This window comes from Aythya fuligula, chromosome 2 (assembly GCF_009819795.1).
Source record: "Aythya fuligula isolate bAytFul2 chromosome 2, bAytFul2.pri, whole genome shotgun sequence".
Taxonomy (NCBI): Eukaryota; Metazoa; Chordata; class Aves; order Anseriformes; family Anatidae; genus Aythya; species Aythya fuligula.
The window spans coordinates 108,834,146-108,851,798 of NC_045560.1; the positions used below are offsets into that span (position 1 = coordinate 108,834,146).

At 43.3% G+C, this 17,653-nt stretch overlaps 1 protein-coding gene across 1 annotated transcript in view; it reads right to left on the minus strand.

Annotated features, from left to right (window-relative positions):
* EMILIN2 (elastin microfibril interfacer 2) overlaps nt 1-17,300 on the minus strand; it is a 34,528-nt gene extending 17,228 nt beyond the window's left edge. Inside the window, exons 1-3 of the mRNA XM_032182412.1 lie at nt 17,167-17,300; nt 16,894-17,016; nt 647-822 (exon numbers count right to left, since the gene is read on the minus strand). Of these exons, the coding sequence (XP_032038303.1) occupies nt 647-822; nt 16,894-17,016; nt 17,167-17,294 (427 nt within the window). The 5' untranslated portion in view covers nt 17,295-17,300. The remainder of the gene's footprint in view (nt 1-646; nt 823-16,893; nt 17,017-17,166) is intronic.
* Nucleotides 17,301-17,653: the final 353 nt, after the last annotated feature.

A 17,653-nucleotide genomic window follows, 5' to 3' on the forward strand; every position in this document is an offset into this window, starting at 1 on the left:
ATTGATGGAGGAAAGGCATAATCCTGCAGCAACAGCACTCCTCTTACCCTTTCAGAAGGCAGTATCTAATACAACATTATTCATTCTTTATAGTATTTTTTTTTTTTTTTTTAGCATTTGAGGCTTATCATTCCCTTAACCTTAGTATTAAGGCAGGTAATCTAATATTAATCTGTAAAACCTGCTCAGGTCCTTGAACAAACAACACACTGTGAAATGCTAAGAAGCACCGTCTATCATTAAAACTAGTACCTGTTCTTTGTTCATTTTAATAATAGTTTCTCTCAAATATATCCTTTTTTTTTTTTTTTTTTTTTCCTGAACATTGAAGAAACCACCAAAAAAAAAATAATCTCTGTTTTTACAAAAAACGACCTTAAGACAAAGATTTTCCTGAACCATGAGAAGACAGATGGCATTTATGGCCAGTGTTTCACACACACCCCTTCATTATTCTTCAGGAAATTCTCTGTATCAAGACTGTTATTGCCTGGCTATTATTTTCCCACCACACAGTGTCTTCCATATGGATTTTGTACCTGCCAGTAGTTGAGTTTAATAGAAACCATAACGGTTATTATACGTAAAAGGACAAAGCAAGAAACCAGACGTGATCATGCATACCAAAACTCAAACAAAAAGTTACCCAAGCCTTTCTTCACAACAGCTTTCACCGGTGCTGTGGGACGACGAGCTGCCTTTGGCTGTTCTGCTGGCCCTTCTCTGCAGTCTTCACCTTTATATCCAGGACAACATCTCCATTCTAGCTCTGTTACTGTCTTGTATGCAACTGTATACCGAGGTCTGAAACTCGTTCGGTATCTGCCAAAACAGAAAGTATTGTAAACGATCTGTAACATCAGCTTTTACTTAGACTAAGCCTAAAACTAAAACTGTTTTTCTTTTAAGTGAGATTCAATTAACTTCAGACATGCTTTATTTTTTTCCTCCAAACATTAATTAAACAAACTTTTTTGTTGAGGTCTAAAAGTTACATGCACTTAGCTCAGTCGTGTCAGGAAGAGCAAACATGGCCCAGGCATGAAGGACTTTCTTCTATGAGCTGAGGGACACTGCTCTGGGGGAAGTGAAGGTTCATTTCGTCAGGCATTGCTGAGAGTAACAGTGACTGCCAGTGTATCACTATGAATTCAAAACCTTTCTCCTCTAACTACTTTTCATCACAAATCCACCCACAGGGCTCCTCCAGCAGCAATTCTTCACAGCATCAAAACTGCTTCTGCCTGCTTTGTCCCACTTGTTCCAATATCATTGTCCCTTAAAACACTCCCCAGAATCCGTATGCACAGAGCAGTCAAAGCCAGGAAGGCTGTTCCAGGAAAAGACAGGATGCTGACAGCATGAGTCAGATAAGGACATGAAAGAAGGGGTCAGATGAAAGGCTAAGACCAATGAGGGAATCGACTCTTTCCTATTTCGCTGTCCCTGTTAAGCTCAAGAGTTCTTGAGGACAAACCTATGCACCTTATGTACACACAGACTTAAGGTTCCCTGATTAATCACTCAAAAAGTTAATAAATGGCAACCTGATTCTGAATGTGCAACTGTCTTCAACCAAGACTTTTTCCACAATTTTTTTAACTGCATATATCATAAGTTCATCTACAGTCATATCCTAAGGGATCCCCCCATAGGATATTCAGAGGCTGTTTTATTTTATAAAAACTGTTACCAGTTTAAGGTATAGCTCATGTAGGGTGGAGAGATGAGGAAATGAAATAAAACAGGAATTTGTCACCTAAGTTCTGTAAAGTGGTATGCTTGGAACACAAACTTCAATATGAATGAACATCTTACCCCGATTCCTCATGAGAATTTCTTTCTGTGAATAAAATTATCATGACACCACCCTCTCTGTTGCACGTTCAGGTCTTTTTTCATAGAGTATTTCACATTAGAACAACACTTTGCATCCTTTACTCGCTTCACAACTGAAGTGCCCCTAAAGTAGTAATACTGGCAGAAAAAATTGGGAACAAATGCAATGGACTTAACAATAGCTCTACAACACATCTCATTCATTCAGAGGGTATTTTGGGACAGGGAGAAGGCAGTATGTAACGAGCACCCAATGCTATCACAAAAAATCAACTCCACGTCTCGTTAAATGTTTACTTGTATTAATACACAAAATCTCCTTTTGTTTAAAAATAATCAGTGATCTGCTACCAGATGGAAAGAATTAAATCTTACAGCAACTGTGAAACAGTTTCTATTGAAAGTCACCGAGTTTAACTGTTAATCTCCAAGGCTTGTGTGCAAATAACTGCAGAAATAATTCTGCATTTTTCATGCATCTCCCACTCCACTGACATAATTCTAGGATGTCCTACATCCGACAGCCATTTGCCGTCCGTGTTTTGATAAACTGCTTAGAAAACTCGGGGCGGGGGGCTTCAAAGTGTTAACCACTAAGTAGGAATTTGTTTCTTTTCCAAACATATCTTTCCGAGTTCTGTAACAATATATTCCACTTTTGGCACTGAGGAAATACTCAATGTTCTTTTTTGCGTTACTACTCTATGTACAACCTCTCATTTAAGGGAAAAAACTTATTTTGACTAGAGACAGTGTCATACTTTTCCAAGCCATTTTGGGGCCAAACAGTAGGTTATTCTAACAAGCCTCTCCGGATTCTCTTTTCCCGTGAATCTTCAGAGAAAGGCAAGGGTGGGACTAGCCTGTAAATCTGTCCATCAGCCACTCCCAGCTGAATGGTTTGCTCTGGTTATCAGGTTTTCAGATTCTGCCTCGATGAACATTAACTCAGAGGGGTTTCCGATCCTTTTTAACCTTCACTATAGCACACAGTGAAACTGCTGTGGGCTGCGCTCAAGCTCATAATTTCTTTTACTGTGTTCATGAAAACATCTGCTGAATCCTGTTTACAAATGTAAAGAGCAGCCATCCCAAGGTCAAGTGCTTCAAAATTAAGCGAGTGCAACGTAGAGGGCACCATTGGAAAGGACAACATCCCGACCACCCAGGAACTTCCTTTTCCTTCTCCCTTATCTGAACATTAAACCACATCTCATGTAGGTAATTTGGGTAGGATCCCCTTCCTTTGAACTAGCTGCTAGAGGCAGAGGAGTGACAGGATTAGCTAAATGTTTTAGTGGTTTGAAGTGGTTTAAGAGTCATTACCATCTCTCTCACAAACACCACATTACTGAAGTACAAACTTTGAACTTCCAGATCCATTTTCATATGCTGGAAATGGCAGTACAGACTTTTCTCTGATTGCCATAAAGCACTTGACTGCTCTCAGCTTTGTGTGTGTTCCTCTCTATACTGTCAGGGACAAACTCCTCCCTGAAAATCAAAGTATTTTGACTATCTTCAGATCACTAAGTTATATTTCTCTCTTTTTTTTTTTTTTTCAGTAAAAAAAAAAAAAAAAAAAAAAAAAGTAGCTAAAAGCAATTTTATAAAAGGGAATAAGAACAATGTTTATGCAAAACATGCATTTGTTTACTCAAATAAATTATAAAATGAGGATTTTCCTTGTACCGTTTCTGCCATTTCTCTCATATCTTAGATGAGTTTCTCTTTCCATACTTCCTCTATAGTCATGTTCATCAATATAGACAGCTTCAGACTTACTTTAGTATGATTTATTACAAAAATTATTTGAAATGCAGAAGAATCCTCCTGCCTTAAATTAAAGAACAAAAACACCGTGTAAGTCTTAGCAGTCTATTCCTTACAAATTCTCATAACTGTCTTAGAGCTCAAGCAAATACACAAATTGGATCTGTTTTGATTTCAACTATGACCTGTCAAGTGCTGACTAACCTGAATCTTAAACCACAATTCTCCTAGGGCAAAAAGTGTGCTAGAATGAAAATGCTTCAAAATCTGGACACGCCACAGCTTTCACATTTTACAACCTAAACTGCCGTACCAAGACAGTAATGCTCATGTGGAGCTCAGAAATTAAACAGTGATTTTCTTAGCAAGAGCTACTGCTTCTCTATGTTGCCAGTCCAGTTCATTTCATCACACAGCCAGTGCCATCGACTGCAGCAAGACTAGTCATGTTGAGGCAGGGAAACGGGAACTTACCCTAAAACTTTTCTAATTGGAATTCGGTCATATACAAGTTTCTTAAAATCATAGCTTAATTGCTACAGCTTCACTCCTTCGTGCAGACTTGTGGAAGTTGCCCATGCAAGGAATGTGTCGCCATTCCAGGACTATCCAGATGCACTGATGAATGAATGACCTTCACCAACAAGCGGCCAGCCTAAGCATGATTCCCAGTCATGTAAGTTTTTTATAGCCAGAACTTTGCTTGCACAGTGGGTTTCAGTGGAGGAGCTGCAGACTTCCAGGGTTTTGGCAGGCTGCAACAGCACTGAACACAATTATATTCTTGGTTATGGTTCTGACAAAACTAAGGAAAACGTACCTTTCTGCTAGGGAGCACAGCCAGAAAATTATTTCTGATTCTACACAGTTTAATGATGTAGGCTTGGGAGCTAGTAGAATACAAAAATCAGATGTCTCTGTTTATATTTGCAGTATTTGGAATTAAGCTGCTCACACATTAGAGCATATACAATGTACTCAGTGTGGCAGGAGAGACAAAATGTCATTATAACGTTGCTTCTCTATGCAGCTGGGTCGTGTTAAACAGTTAGAACACAACATGCCTGAGTTTCTCATATTTTGTCTTGTAGTTGTGAATCTCTGCAGTTACCTAATGAGGCAATTTAGTCAAATTCAGGAAAGTTTCATAAGTCTCTTAAAGAATTGCGGCTCCACTTTAATGCCTGTGTATGTTGGAACATAATTAAAAACATAATAATCATAATAATTTATTAAATCATCCCCCCATGACCTTGGATTTCTGCTATTCAAGTGTTAATAATCATAATTATTTTTTACAACTGTCTCACAGACTGAAAAATTTTTCTTTTCTTATATGATTAAAACTTGCATCATCAGCATTTATTGTGCCTTGTCACCTACTCTTCACGAGGACTTCCAGCTAAAGGAGATGGCCACATCCTCTCGGAGAATTGAGCTAAAATAATATTAATGAGGTCATTCTTTTAGACAGCAGGAACAAAGAGGGCCTTCAACAGTCTCTAATCTTCCCTTGCAAGAGAGAAAATAAGAACAGCTGGTATTTACATTACTGGTAACAGCAGACATGGAGAAGGTTAACATCCTCAACAACTTTTTTGCCTCAGCCTTCACAGCAAGTCAGGCTTTGCCACATCTCTTGAATCCCTGAACTTCTAAGCAGGGGCCAGGGGAGCAAGGTCCTTCCCACTGTAAGTGGAGAACAGGTTTGAGACCACCTGATGACACTGAACAAGTACAAGTCTATGGGGCCTGATGCCATACATACCAGGGGCCTGAGGGAAATGGCTGAGGGAGTTGCCAAGCCTCCCCCCATCATATCTGAAAAATCCTTACAGTCAGGCCATGTGGTGACTGGAAACAAGCAAACATCACTCGCATTTTTAGAAAGGGTAGGAAGGAGGACCTAGGGAACTATAGACCAGTGAGCCTCACCTCTGTGCTTGGGAAGATCGTGGAAAAAATCCTGAAAGCAATAGCAAGGCACATGAAGGAGAAGGAGGTGATCTGAGACAGCCAGCATGGCTGCACCAAGGGCAAATCATGCCTGACCAGTCTGGTGACAAGTGGTGTCCCTTAGGGGCCTGTTCTGGGACTGGTGCTTTGTCATTTTATCAGTGACATAGACAGTGGATCAAGTGCACCCTCAGCAAGTTTGCAAATGACACCAAGCTGAGTGGTGCAGTTGATATAGCAGAAGGAAGGGATGCCATCCATAGGGACCTGGACAAGCTGGAGAAGTGGGCCCACATGAACCTAATGAGGTTCAACAAGTCCAAGTGCAAGGTGCTGTACCTGGGTTGGGACAATCCCAGACATGAGCACAGACTGGGAGAAGAACTCACTGAGAGCAGCCCTGCAGAGAAGGACTTGGGGGCTCTGGTAGATGAAAGGCTCAACAAGAGCCAGCAGTGTGTGCTTGCAGCCCAGAAGGCCAACTGTGTCCTGGGCTGCATCACCAGAAGAGTGGCCAGCAGGGAAAGGGAGGTGATTGTGCCCCTGCCCCTCTGCTCTGCCCTTGTGAGGGCCCTCCTGGAGTGCTGTGTCCAGGTCTGGGGCACCCAGCACAAGAAGGATATGGGGCTGTTAGAGCGGGTCCAGAGGAGGGCCACAAAGGTGGTCAGAGGGCTGGAGCTCCTCTCCTATGAAGAAAGGCTGAGAGAGATGGGGATGTTCAGCCTGGAGAAGAGAAAGCTCTGGGGAGACCTCATTGTGGCCTTTCAGTACTTAAAGTGGGCTTATAACAAAGATGGAAAATGACTTTTTACTAGGGCAGATAATGGTAGGACAAGCGGAATGGTTTTGAACTAAAAGAGGGGAGATTTAGATTACAGGTTAGGAGGAAAATTTTCACCCAGAGGTTGGTGAGGCACCTACTGCCTTCACCATGAATTCAATATGATCAAATGATACAACACGTTCAGAACAGCAACGCAAATTTATATTTTTAATATCTAAAAACTTCACAGTTGAAATAAAGTTGTACAGTGTGGCAATAACATTAAAAGATTCTTCCTCTCTGAGAGAAAAGTATTTTCTTTGGAAAGCGTTTAATTAAAAATACATGTTTGCTGCAAATGCTAGACATTTTGACTACGGAACGAGCTCTAATTTTCTCATGGTGCTAAACCACAGAAGGAAGCAGTTAGCACTGATATTTGGAATGTCACCTAATAGCGATAAAACAAATCAGAAACATTTGGATGAAATCGGTGGGAAAACATATGGCTCCGTTCTGTAACTAGATATTAACATTCGACCTTTGGGGAAATGCAAGGAGATAACTGCCACCACATCCTCATTGTGAGCGAGGGACTGCAGAATCAGCATATGTTTCTACATAAGCAGTGTGTAAAATGTTTATTCTGAGCACAAAACTTCAAGGTCAGTCCAAAATTCTGTAGTCATTGGAACAGGTCCCATAACTTCTGCAGTCTGCAAATCGTGATCCTATTGGATATAAGATAACTAATCTTCATTGTTTAATGCCTTTATTGAATGTAGATCTGCTCTTTCTAAATGATATAGCATGCTCTGGCATGTCCCAGTCATCCAAATCTCCAATGGGAGTGCTGGAGTAGTACACACACACAAAAAAAAGCAAACACCGACTATGACATACAACTGCAATCATATCTGACCAAGGTTTTTTATTTATTTTTTTAATTATTTTTGCAGGCTGAAAAGGCTTCTGCTGAATATATACCTAAACTGGCCATTCTTCCCACACAGTTACTAAGCTAGTACCAGTTAATCCCACATTTCTAATTTCCCGAGAGCCTTGGCCTATTTGTAGCCCCTACAAAAGCTGGTAGAAATCCTAGTTCCAGTGAAATCAGGGAGACTTGATTTCTGACAGAAATCAGATAGTCATTGACTGCAACAGTGAGATTCAGCACATCTGAATTTCAGGTGCCCATAATGTGGGTATCGATGGGCATCAGCTCTATGTATTTCCCTTAAGCCAACAGAACAGCTAGTAGAGTCTAAATAGGATTTCATCTCATCCTAAATCCTTTTTTACATCTGATTACTTAAGCACTGTGTTGGACACTACTGACCTGCATTTGAGTCACTACTACTGCAGATGTCTAAGCTCCTGTGCTCACATGCACATCCCTGTATGGTCGACAAGTGAAGTTAGGCTGAGCTGAATCCCGTCTCTGGATTTTGTTCATGTATAACCTTGCTACTGCAGAGGCACACTGGCAGCTCTCTGCTGTTCTAGGCCACAAGTGAGCTTAATTTAAGAAAAAAAATATGTCTTTAATAGGAGTTTACCCTAAGGCACTTATGGCAACCGGTGAAAAGATGTGTTGACAGGAACAGATGAGAATCACAGAACGGTTTGAGTTAGAAGGGACCTTAAAGCTCATCTAGTTCCACCCTCCCTGTCATGGGCAGGGACACCTCCACTAGACCAGGTTGCCCAAAGCCCCATCCAGCCTCTGAGTGAAGAATTTCTTCCTTACAGCTAATCCAAATATACCCTATTTAGTTTAAAATTATTTCTTCTTGTCCTATCACTACATTCCCTGACAAAGACTCCCTCTCCAGCTTTCCTGTAGGCCCTCTTTAGTTACTGGAAGGCCTCTATATGGTTTCCCCAGAACCTCTTCTACTCCAGGCTGAACAACTCCAACTCTCTCAGCCACTCTTCATAGAAGAGGTGCTCCACCCCTTGGATCATCCTCATGGCCCTCCTCTGGGCTTACTCCAACAGATCCACATCCTTCTTATGCTGAGGACCTCAGAGCTGAACGCAGCACTCCAGGTGGGGATCTCAAGAGAGCAGAGCAGAGGGGGAGAATCACCTCCCTCGCTCTGCTGGCCACGCTGCTTTTGATGCAGCCCAGGATACGGTTGGCTTTTTGGGCTACGAGTGCACACTGCTGCCTCATGTTGAGATTCTCATCAACCACCACCCCCAGGTCCTTCTCAGGGCTGCTCTCCATCCATTCTCCACCCAGCCTGTATTTGTGCCTGGGACTGCCCTGGCGCAAATGCAAGACCTTGCACTTGGCCTTGTTGAATCTCATGAGGTTTGCACAGGCCCACCTCTCCAGCCTGTCCAGCTGTGTGTCGACTGCACCACAGAGCTTGCTGAGGGTGCACTTAATGCAACTGTCCACATCACCAACAAAGATATTAAATAGTGCCAGTCCCGATAATGACCCTGAGGAACACTTCATCACTGGTCATTGAGCCACTGACAGCAACACTTTCAGTACAACCATCCACCCAATTCCTTACCCACCAAGTGGTTCATCCATCAAATCCACATCTCTCCAATTTAGAGACAAGGATGTTGTGCAGCACAGCATCAAATGCTCTGCACAAGTCCAGGTAGATGACGTCAGTCACTCCTCCCTTATCCACCAACACCGTAACCCCATTGTAGAAAGCCACCACATCCATCAGGCATGATTTTCCCTCAGTGAAGCTTTATTGGCTGCCACCAATCACCTCCTTATTTTCCATGTGCCCTAGCTGTACTAAAAATCTATTTAAAAGGAATTCCAGTGAACCTAGAAATATTTACTGATTTTGACTTGGCATTGGAGACACAAAGTCGCCTCTTACAGACTTATGAAATTCTCATCTTTGCACTGGCCCTCTTCCTTTAGCTGGCAGTTTTACTTTCCAAAATTTGTATAAAGAAGACGGTACATGTATTTGCAGGAGTTGATGTCTGGGGTCTTATCCTCCAAAAACCTGCCACGGACAATACCCACCATCCCAATATCTAGCCCAGTCGTAGCTATCTCAACTGAAGTTCCCTAAAAGGTCGTGGTCAGATCTCTATGTAATTTAATAATCAGCCCCTAATATACATCATTAAGCTCTTATTAATAAACTTTGAACTACAGTAAAGCATTAGCCACAACTGATATTACAGAATTAGCACCAAATCGATTCTGAGCTAAATCCTGAATAAAAAACTGCTGCTGGCTGAGAGCACTAACAGGGACCGAAACTGAAGCACTTGTTCTCTGAAGAGAAGAAGTTAAAGCACTGCACATCTGCATCATGGAGTTCAGCTACACTTTGCATGTAAAACAAATAAATCACCCATCCAAGTCACTCCAAAAAAAAAAAAAAAAAAAAAAAAAAAAAAGCTATAATATTTGACTATGAAAACCCTGTAATTTTACTAAATACAACATAAAACAAGAATAAGGGTTAGAGACTAAGCAGCTTTTCCAGTGTTTGCTGTCTGCTCTGCCCCTTCGCACCACCTGAGAAGCACAGTGAGAACAGAGATTGCTTTCTGTCTGGAGGAAACTGTTAGCAGGCAGAAACATGGCACAGGTGACTTGTATCCCCCCTCTCACTCCACTACCAGAGTATCAGCATGTCAGGACAGAGGCAGAAACGTTGCTGTCCTCCATCCCCTAATCTACTCATAACAAGGAAGGAGCAAAGAATCATGCTGCCAAAATCAGCTCTCTACAACCTAACCTCTCAGATGGTTCTCTTTAATGCTGAGTGTTAGTTCAATGCATCCAAGAGAATCTGGCTGAATTTTACTGAGGTATGCTTTTTTCTTTTTCTTTTTCTTTTTCTTTTTCTTTTTCTTTTTATTTTTAATAAGTAAGGCAGAAGATCACAGAAACTGGTGGAAGACAAAAATGTTTCTCAGACAGAAGATTCTCATTTGTAGTTCCATTAATCCCCATAAATTCCATAATCTCCATAAGTGCCATCATTCATTACCTATATTGTGAATTTTGATGTCACTCATCTCAGTTAGGACTTTTTCTTCAAAAAAAAAAATCTTTTTTTTTCATCTTTTTCATCAAAAGAAAATGAGACTCAAAATATTTATTTTCTCTAGATGTGCAATTAAACAGAGAGTGGAGAGAAAGTGAACAAACAACTAGGGGATTGCATGCTCTGAAGGAAGTCCCCCCATGCCTCCTATTAGTGGTTTAGTTTCCCAGTGGTGTATTTGTATGGATACATAAGGATATATCCATACATATGTGTATCCATACATATCTATATCCATACACATAGAGGCAGTGAGATTGATATGTATCTCAATCACCAAGGATTTTATTTTTCAAAAGCTGACCACTGAATTCCAGTGGGGAATGCCCAAAAAGTAAGTTTCAGGTTTAGATTTTAATAGTCCTAATGTTGTTGAATTATTATTCCTTAAAGCTAGGCAGGCACATGTTTCTTGTGAACGGAGAAACTAAGATATAGGATGCATTTAAGTAACTTACAGCCACAGTCTGTGGCAACACTCAAAGCAGAGCTTTGTTCTTGGGGTCTGCAATCTTGTAACTCTTACATGGTTGCTTCCTTCCATTTTGTCACAAGATAAACATACGTCAGTCAACCACATGCTGACAGACCCAGAATAAGCTACTAAGAAAACACTAAATAAAATAGGATATTAGAACCTTGAAAAGACAGTCCTTCCAAAAGAGTTTCAGAAAAAAAAAGTGTAGAACAGCACTGTGATGTAGTCCAACAGTGATGGAACAGAAAGGGACTTAGCATCAGCTTACGTGTTTACAACATCCTCACCTGCTTCTCCCTGAAGCAGGGACCGAATTTCTCCCCTTACGCCAGTGGACAGGTTAAGTGAGGATTCAGAGTACTGCTTCTGATAAAGCTGCCTGAGAAACAGAGTTCCAGTTCTTTTCTGCTTCCCCAATCCACAAGATAACTTAATTTATAAGAAAGAGCAACTGCTAAGAGATTATTTGAAAGATAACCAATATCTTTATGAATCCAAGAGCTAACCAGTGGGATTAGCTGGGATCCAACTTTCAGAATAAAACACAGCATTGTTTTGAGACCTGATACTTTTCAAGACACCGGGTCAAAGTGAATCAGAGGGGAGACAAAAGATGAAATCTGACTGCAAAAAAGAGGTCAGATGTCCTTAGGACAATGGGAGGAAGGTAGTAAAAATCTGCAATGTGTAAAACTGGAACAGCTCACTTTCTAGTGGTACAGAACGTTCCCTGTTTTTTGGAGGTGAATTATGACAAAATAGGCCTTCAACAGGTCAGCAGCTCCCAAAAATTAACAATCTGTTATTTTGGCAACGGTTTGCTGCTTAACAGAAGAGGCCCCAGGCCTCCGGGTCATACACATCTCAACCCAGAAAAACATGAAAAGTGTAATTATTTGTATTAATGAAAACTGAGGAACAGCTTGTGATTTCTGAATTATTGCAACAAACCATGAATGATGTATGAGAATTAAAATTCCCTGTCCGATTCACAGAGAAGAAAGACACTGTTGCATTCAGCATGTGGAGGCAGAGATGCACAATTGCAAGCTCAGGGAGATGGCCAGCAAAGTTTACCACGCCCAGCAGGCCCTCAAAGATTACCAAACAAGCACTCCAGGAAACTCAAGTATGCTCTGAAGTTGTTTAAGTTTCCTTACTGTTTTCAATGCACAATCCCTTAGGCTAAACTCCCTATGTAGCCAGCTAGCTGGAGCCTGTACAAAGAAATCCTGCTTCATACGAAATACCTAAGTAGGGGGGAAAAAAAAACTTTAAAGGCTTTTCGAGATATTTCGAGGGGAAACATGAAATAGCCCTCACTTTCCCTTCAACTCCTTGTGCATCCTGAAAGTTTTTCTTATGAGATATGCGTTGCTAGAAGCCAGAGGCAAGCACAGCCTCTGATCCTATCCTGACCTGGGTGTCTTAGGTTTGAGCCTGCCCGGTGCTGAGCACTCTGGCTCTGGTCTGTGCACTTAACTTCCATCAGCTGAGTATGCTCAGCAAAAACAATACTGAGGCTGTTCAAGGGCTGAAAACTACATGTGGCTTTACTACATGTTCCTAGACCAGTTCTGCTGTGCTCCACCCAGGACGCTCTGAGGTTGCCAGAAAACAATAAATCAATACGGCCACGTGAATTGAACTGAAGTCTGACATGCAGCTTCCCAGTAGGAAAATTTCCACTTTTACTCAAAATATTATTATTAATAAGCATCGTATACTGCCTATTAAAAGCTGTGCGTTGCTAGTAAGTATAGTCATCTATCCTGACATTTATGATTACAGAAAACCAGCAGTAACAGTCTGTAAAGTTACTTCAGCCTTTTTGCCTTAAATCTTCTTCTTGGCAATGGCTGGGCTTTGAAACTGTGCTTTGGATTGGGAGCGGGCTTATTTATGGTCATTTAATACAAGAAAGTTGGAAAATATTGCTCAATGAGAGATCTGGAGAGGCTTGCTGATTTAGCTCCTGATGCATTTGTAACTTTCTTGACTGTTTTCTAAGTACGTGCAACCTGGTGAAGTAATTGGTTTGCTTCGTGTGTTAATCATTAGCGTTAAGATAAGAAGCTGACACTAAATCATGAAATCGGCTCCCCACAAGCTAGAGACAGGTGACCTGACTCATTATACTCCTGAGCACAAGCATATCTTTACACACGAGCAGAATTAATGAGAACTGTTATCTGAATTAGGGGATCTGATAAACATCCTCTCTTTAATTCCCCGAGCAACCTGACCTAACTTTGAAGCCAACTCTGCCGTGAGCTGGGGGCTGCAGGGTGATTACATGACCTCCAGAGGTTCCTCCCAGTGTAAGTTTTTTCTATTTGATTTACTACCTCTCCCTCCATGGGACGGGGGAGTCCTGTTTGCCAGTTCTGTGGTAAGGATGGAAAAAAAGCAAACATTCCCCTGCTTCAGTTCACAGGCTTATTGTTAATTAAACTCCTCTAGTGAACACAGATTTACCCTAAAATGCTGGGCCATAAATTGGGGCATCTAAGATACAGCGAAGTGTCCCAATGTACTCTACTCCACAAAGGGAAAAAAATAAAATAAAACAAAACAACAAAAAAATGGTATAGTAACATCCTGTAACAACATCCTACCCTGAAGCACCTACAGTGACCAGAGGATGTCCAATAGATTCAACAACCCTCAAGAGCTTGCAGGACCTAGCCAGGAAGACAACACATTTGGCTTTTAGAAACAGATAATGCCATTAAACCAGTTAAGTTTCTAAACTACTCAGAAGAAAGCCAGGAAAGGAAATTCCTAACAGAAGAAGTGGAGAGGGAGCAGTTATTTAAGAAACAATGCTAAATTTCAAAACATAGGAGTTACTTTTTAGCAAGTAACACCACTAACATTTTTGTCTAAGTACCCTTCATTCCTACCACTCATTAATAACAAAGTTTCTCTCTCCTTCGCCAGTCACAGTTTTAAGTAAAATAAATCAGAAGCCCCCCAAACTTCAAAGGGCACATACTTCAAAGGGCATGTCTGCTTTTTCTTTTTCCTCCTTCTCTTCGTATCTCTTAAGCAGCCACACTTTAACTCACATTTATCCTTGACACCTTCATCAGCCAAAGCTTTCACTAACTGTTCAGTGAGGAAATCATTATCGAGCCCAAATACCTGTAGAACAATGAAGTGTAATAATTTCCTCAATTTAAGCATAACATTTTAGGAAATCAACCCTGTAACCAAACTTAAATTACAGTTGACACTCCCAGATGCGCAGTCATTCCAACAGTGTGGGATTTTTTTTTATTTTTTATTTTACAGACAATATTTGAATGGGCCTAAAGGGCAGACATAAAGGGTTCAGGCACATATATCATTTAGGTTTAATCACCAGAGCTTTCTATTTCAATCAAAGGAAAAAAAATGGTGGTAACTATAATCCATATCCACAATACCTAACACTCTTGTACGTGAAGAACAGTTGGAATTCAGGAGCACACTCTGTGTTTAAGGCAGTGAAATGCTCAGAGCCCTAAATGCAGAGAACTATTTCAGTAATCGCTGTGCAGAACCTGGACTGCACCTAAAGAGTGCACTGTAGAAGGAGTCTTAAACTAACTTAAATAAATAGTAAATCCACTGACTGAACACCAAAAAAAAACCAACCTCAAGTACTAATAAAAGCCATAAATCTATGGTACAGTTAACAAGTTCTTTGTTTGACTTGGATCTCACTGTACCCACTGTCTGTAAGAGAATGAGGCCTTAGATAAATCAAGGGTATCAGAAGGAGACTACACAGGGACTGTAGTTTATTCCAATGAATATCTACTATTTAGTTCATTTTTAACTTCTCTATCCAAGTGTATAAAGGAAAAAGAGAATAACTCCAGAAGAGTCCTCACAATCTTTTCTTTGTTTCTTTTATAGCTCTTTCCTGTCCTATTTTTGTCAACGTTAGGCTCTGAGTTAGCAAACGTATACAAACACATTTTATTATTCAGACCACTACTCCTCCTGAATTAAGGAACACTTTTCATGTGAAAAGTGTGTTCGGTGCACAGGGCTTTGCACGATTTGAACCATGAACTTCCAACACTTCTGATTAATTCCTTTCTTACACTGCTCCTAAGAAAATGTGCATACTAGCAACAGACAGAAAAAATAAGTCATTGTCTATAAAAAGGTAGAACAGAATAAAACTTCAAGATTTTGATATGACCTGCTTCAGGGATATTCCAGATGCTTTCAGTGTTCATCAGCTGTTGCTGTAATAGGTACTTAAAATATTTTGAGTTAAGAATGAGGAATTATTTAGCAGTTTCCACTCAGGTTATGAATAAAACAAGACTTATGTTCACCAAAAAAAAAGCAAATTCAGGAAACAAAGGCTTATGATAAGTATCTAATTCCGTTCTCAAAGAACAAAAAAACCCCATGAGGTTGGCCACAGCAGGCGAGCCCAAATGTCTGTTCAGCCCCATATTCTATCTCTGACAACAGCCAGCTCCAGATGTGTAGGAGAAGCAGAAGGACAGACAATGCCATTTCATAGAACCACAGCATAATTTGGAAGGGCTGTGACTTCTGGAGGTCATCCAGTCCAGTCCCCCACTAAAGCAGGGCTTCCCCTTCTAACTACTGCCAAGGTTTCTAACAGCTCAACCAGCTCTTGGTTCAGGAATTTCCTGAGCTAGAAGCAATGCCTTTGCACTTTCTTCATTATCTACTAGCAGATAGTCCAATAAAACCCTAATTTACCACCGCAGAAATTCCTTACCTCTATTGCTGCTGATGGATGTGTTCACAGAGTACAGTTTCAACCCTTCCTCACTCCTCCACAGCTCTACTACTGAGCCTCTGTACAACAGAGGGTACACCCCATTACAAAGCCCCAAACCTCAACCAGAAATCCAAAGTGGACAATTCAATTCTCCAGAGAGAAATGAGGGAAATTACACAAGACTGTGTTGCTCAGCTGCCTGCTGCCTTTGTTATTTGCCTCCAATTCCGGTGCTCATATATCCCAGTAGAGAAAAACTATTTTTCCAAACCAAACTAAAACCAGAGCATTCAAAAGCCAAAACCCATTGCCACGGGCCCCTGGGTGGCACCATCAGTGTACGCAGCCCATTTCAGAAGCACCTAGGACACAGCAGTACAAGCTGCCTCCTCACTTTCTCATGTCAAAATAAAAGCTAGTTATTTGTCCTCACCATCAGGTCTGTCAAAGCGTAAACCTGATCCCACCAGTATCTGTGGGCGTCCAACCCCTGACTTCTGGAGGTGAGAGAGTTTCACAAAGCTTATCCCGTACAGCTTTCCAATAAGAAGTGCAACTATTTCTGTTTTTCAGGTGGGGAAAGCGGGGAAAGGGGATGAGCCAGCGGGTGAGCGTGATGCAGCTGTCCCAGCTGCTGCTCTACCAGCGAGATCACGCAGCCTTGCCACAGCACAACGTGCTGGTCACCCTGTGGGCTTCCGTGCAGTCGCTCTCAGCCACACGAAGCTGAAACCAAACTTTGCATCTCTGCATTGCCTGCTCCCGGTACGGCACAACCCATGAGGATACAGAAGCGGTGAACGCGTCGGATCATGCTCCTGCCTCTCCCTTTCTGCTACCCACAGATCCAGCCGCGGGGCACCCAGGAGAGCTGCTGTGAGCACCGCTCACCCCGCCGAGCCCGGGGCAGGGTGCATGGGTGTGCTCCCAGCAGGTGCTGCTGCTCATGCCACCCATGGCAGCGGCGTCGGGCAGCGGGCTGCTGTGCCAGGGCAGCTCCCCAGCCCTTCACCCGTGCACAACGTACTCAATCTGGCTCTAATTAGCCCCGGCAGCTTTCTGCTTGTAATAAAAGCTTTGTGCGGGGCGTGTGCTTGGGGGCCAGGAGAGCGGTACGGGGTGCAGCGAGCCCCTGGGGCGCAGCCACCGCTCTCCCGCGGGGCTCTCGCTCGGGAGGGCTTCGGGCCACCGAGCTCGTCCCCTCCCGGGGTCGCCTCCTCCTCCTCCTCCTCCTCTTCTTCCTCCTCCTCCTCCTTCTCGGCTTACTTACACCGGGGTCGGCCGGCAGGGAAACTCGTTCCAGGCGCACTTGTACTGGGCCTGGACGTAGCTCTCCGTCCCGTCCAGCACCGAGCAGCTGACGTTCCTGTTCACGATGTAGGCGCACCAGTTCCTAGCGGGGAAGGGGAGACGGGACAAGCGGCATCAGCCCGGGGCGGAGGCGACATGGAGCGGAGGGAAAGGGGAGGGAAGGGGGGACCCATCCCCATCCCCATCCCCATCCGCATCCCGCACGCCCCCGGGGGGGCTCGGCGCTACTCACTTGCTGCGGGAGCCCGGCCGCGAGTACCGCAGGTGCGGGGTGGCTCGGCTGAGCCCGGCGCCCAGGGCGAGCAGCAGCGGCAGCGCCCAGCCCGAGGGCGCCGCGGGGCCGGGGCACAGCAGCTCCATGGGGCCGGCCGCTGCCTCTCCGCCGGCTCCCCGCGGCCGTCTGTCCGGCCGGCCCTCCGCCCGCCCGCCCGCAGCTCCCCGACTGACGCAAATCCCCCCCTTCTCCACCCCGGTGCCGCCCCTCCGCGGTGGCTCCGCGCCCCTCCGGCCCCGCTGCCGCCGCTCCCCTCCACCCCTGCTGGGCCGCGGCCGGCCGGCCCCGCTCGCCCGCAGCCCCCCTCGCTCCCCCAGCGATGTCTAAATCCTTCCAAAAGCCTGCTAAGCTCTTTGGTGTGAGGGGGAGCTTGCAACGGTGAGACGGTTGCTCCCTCGCATCCTGCAGCGAGCATCGCAACAGCAGTAAGACATTGTTTTAAACT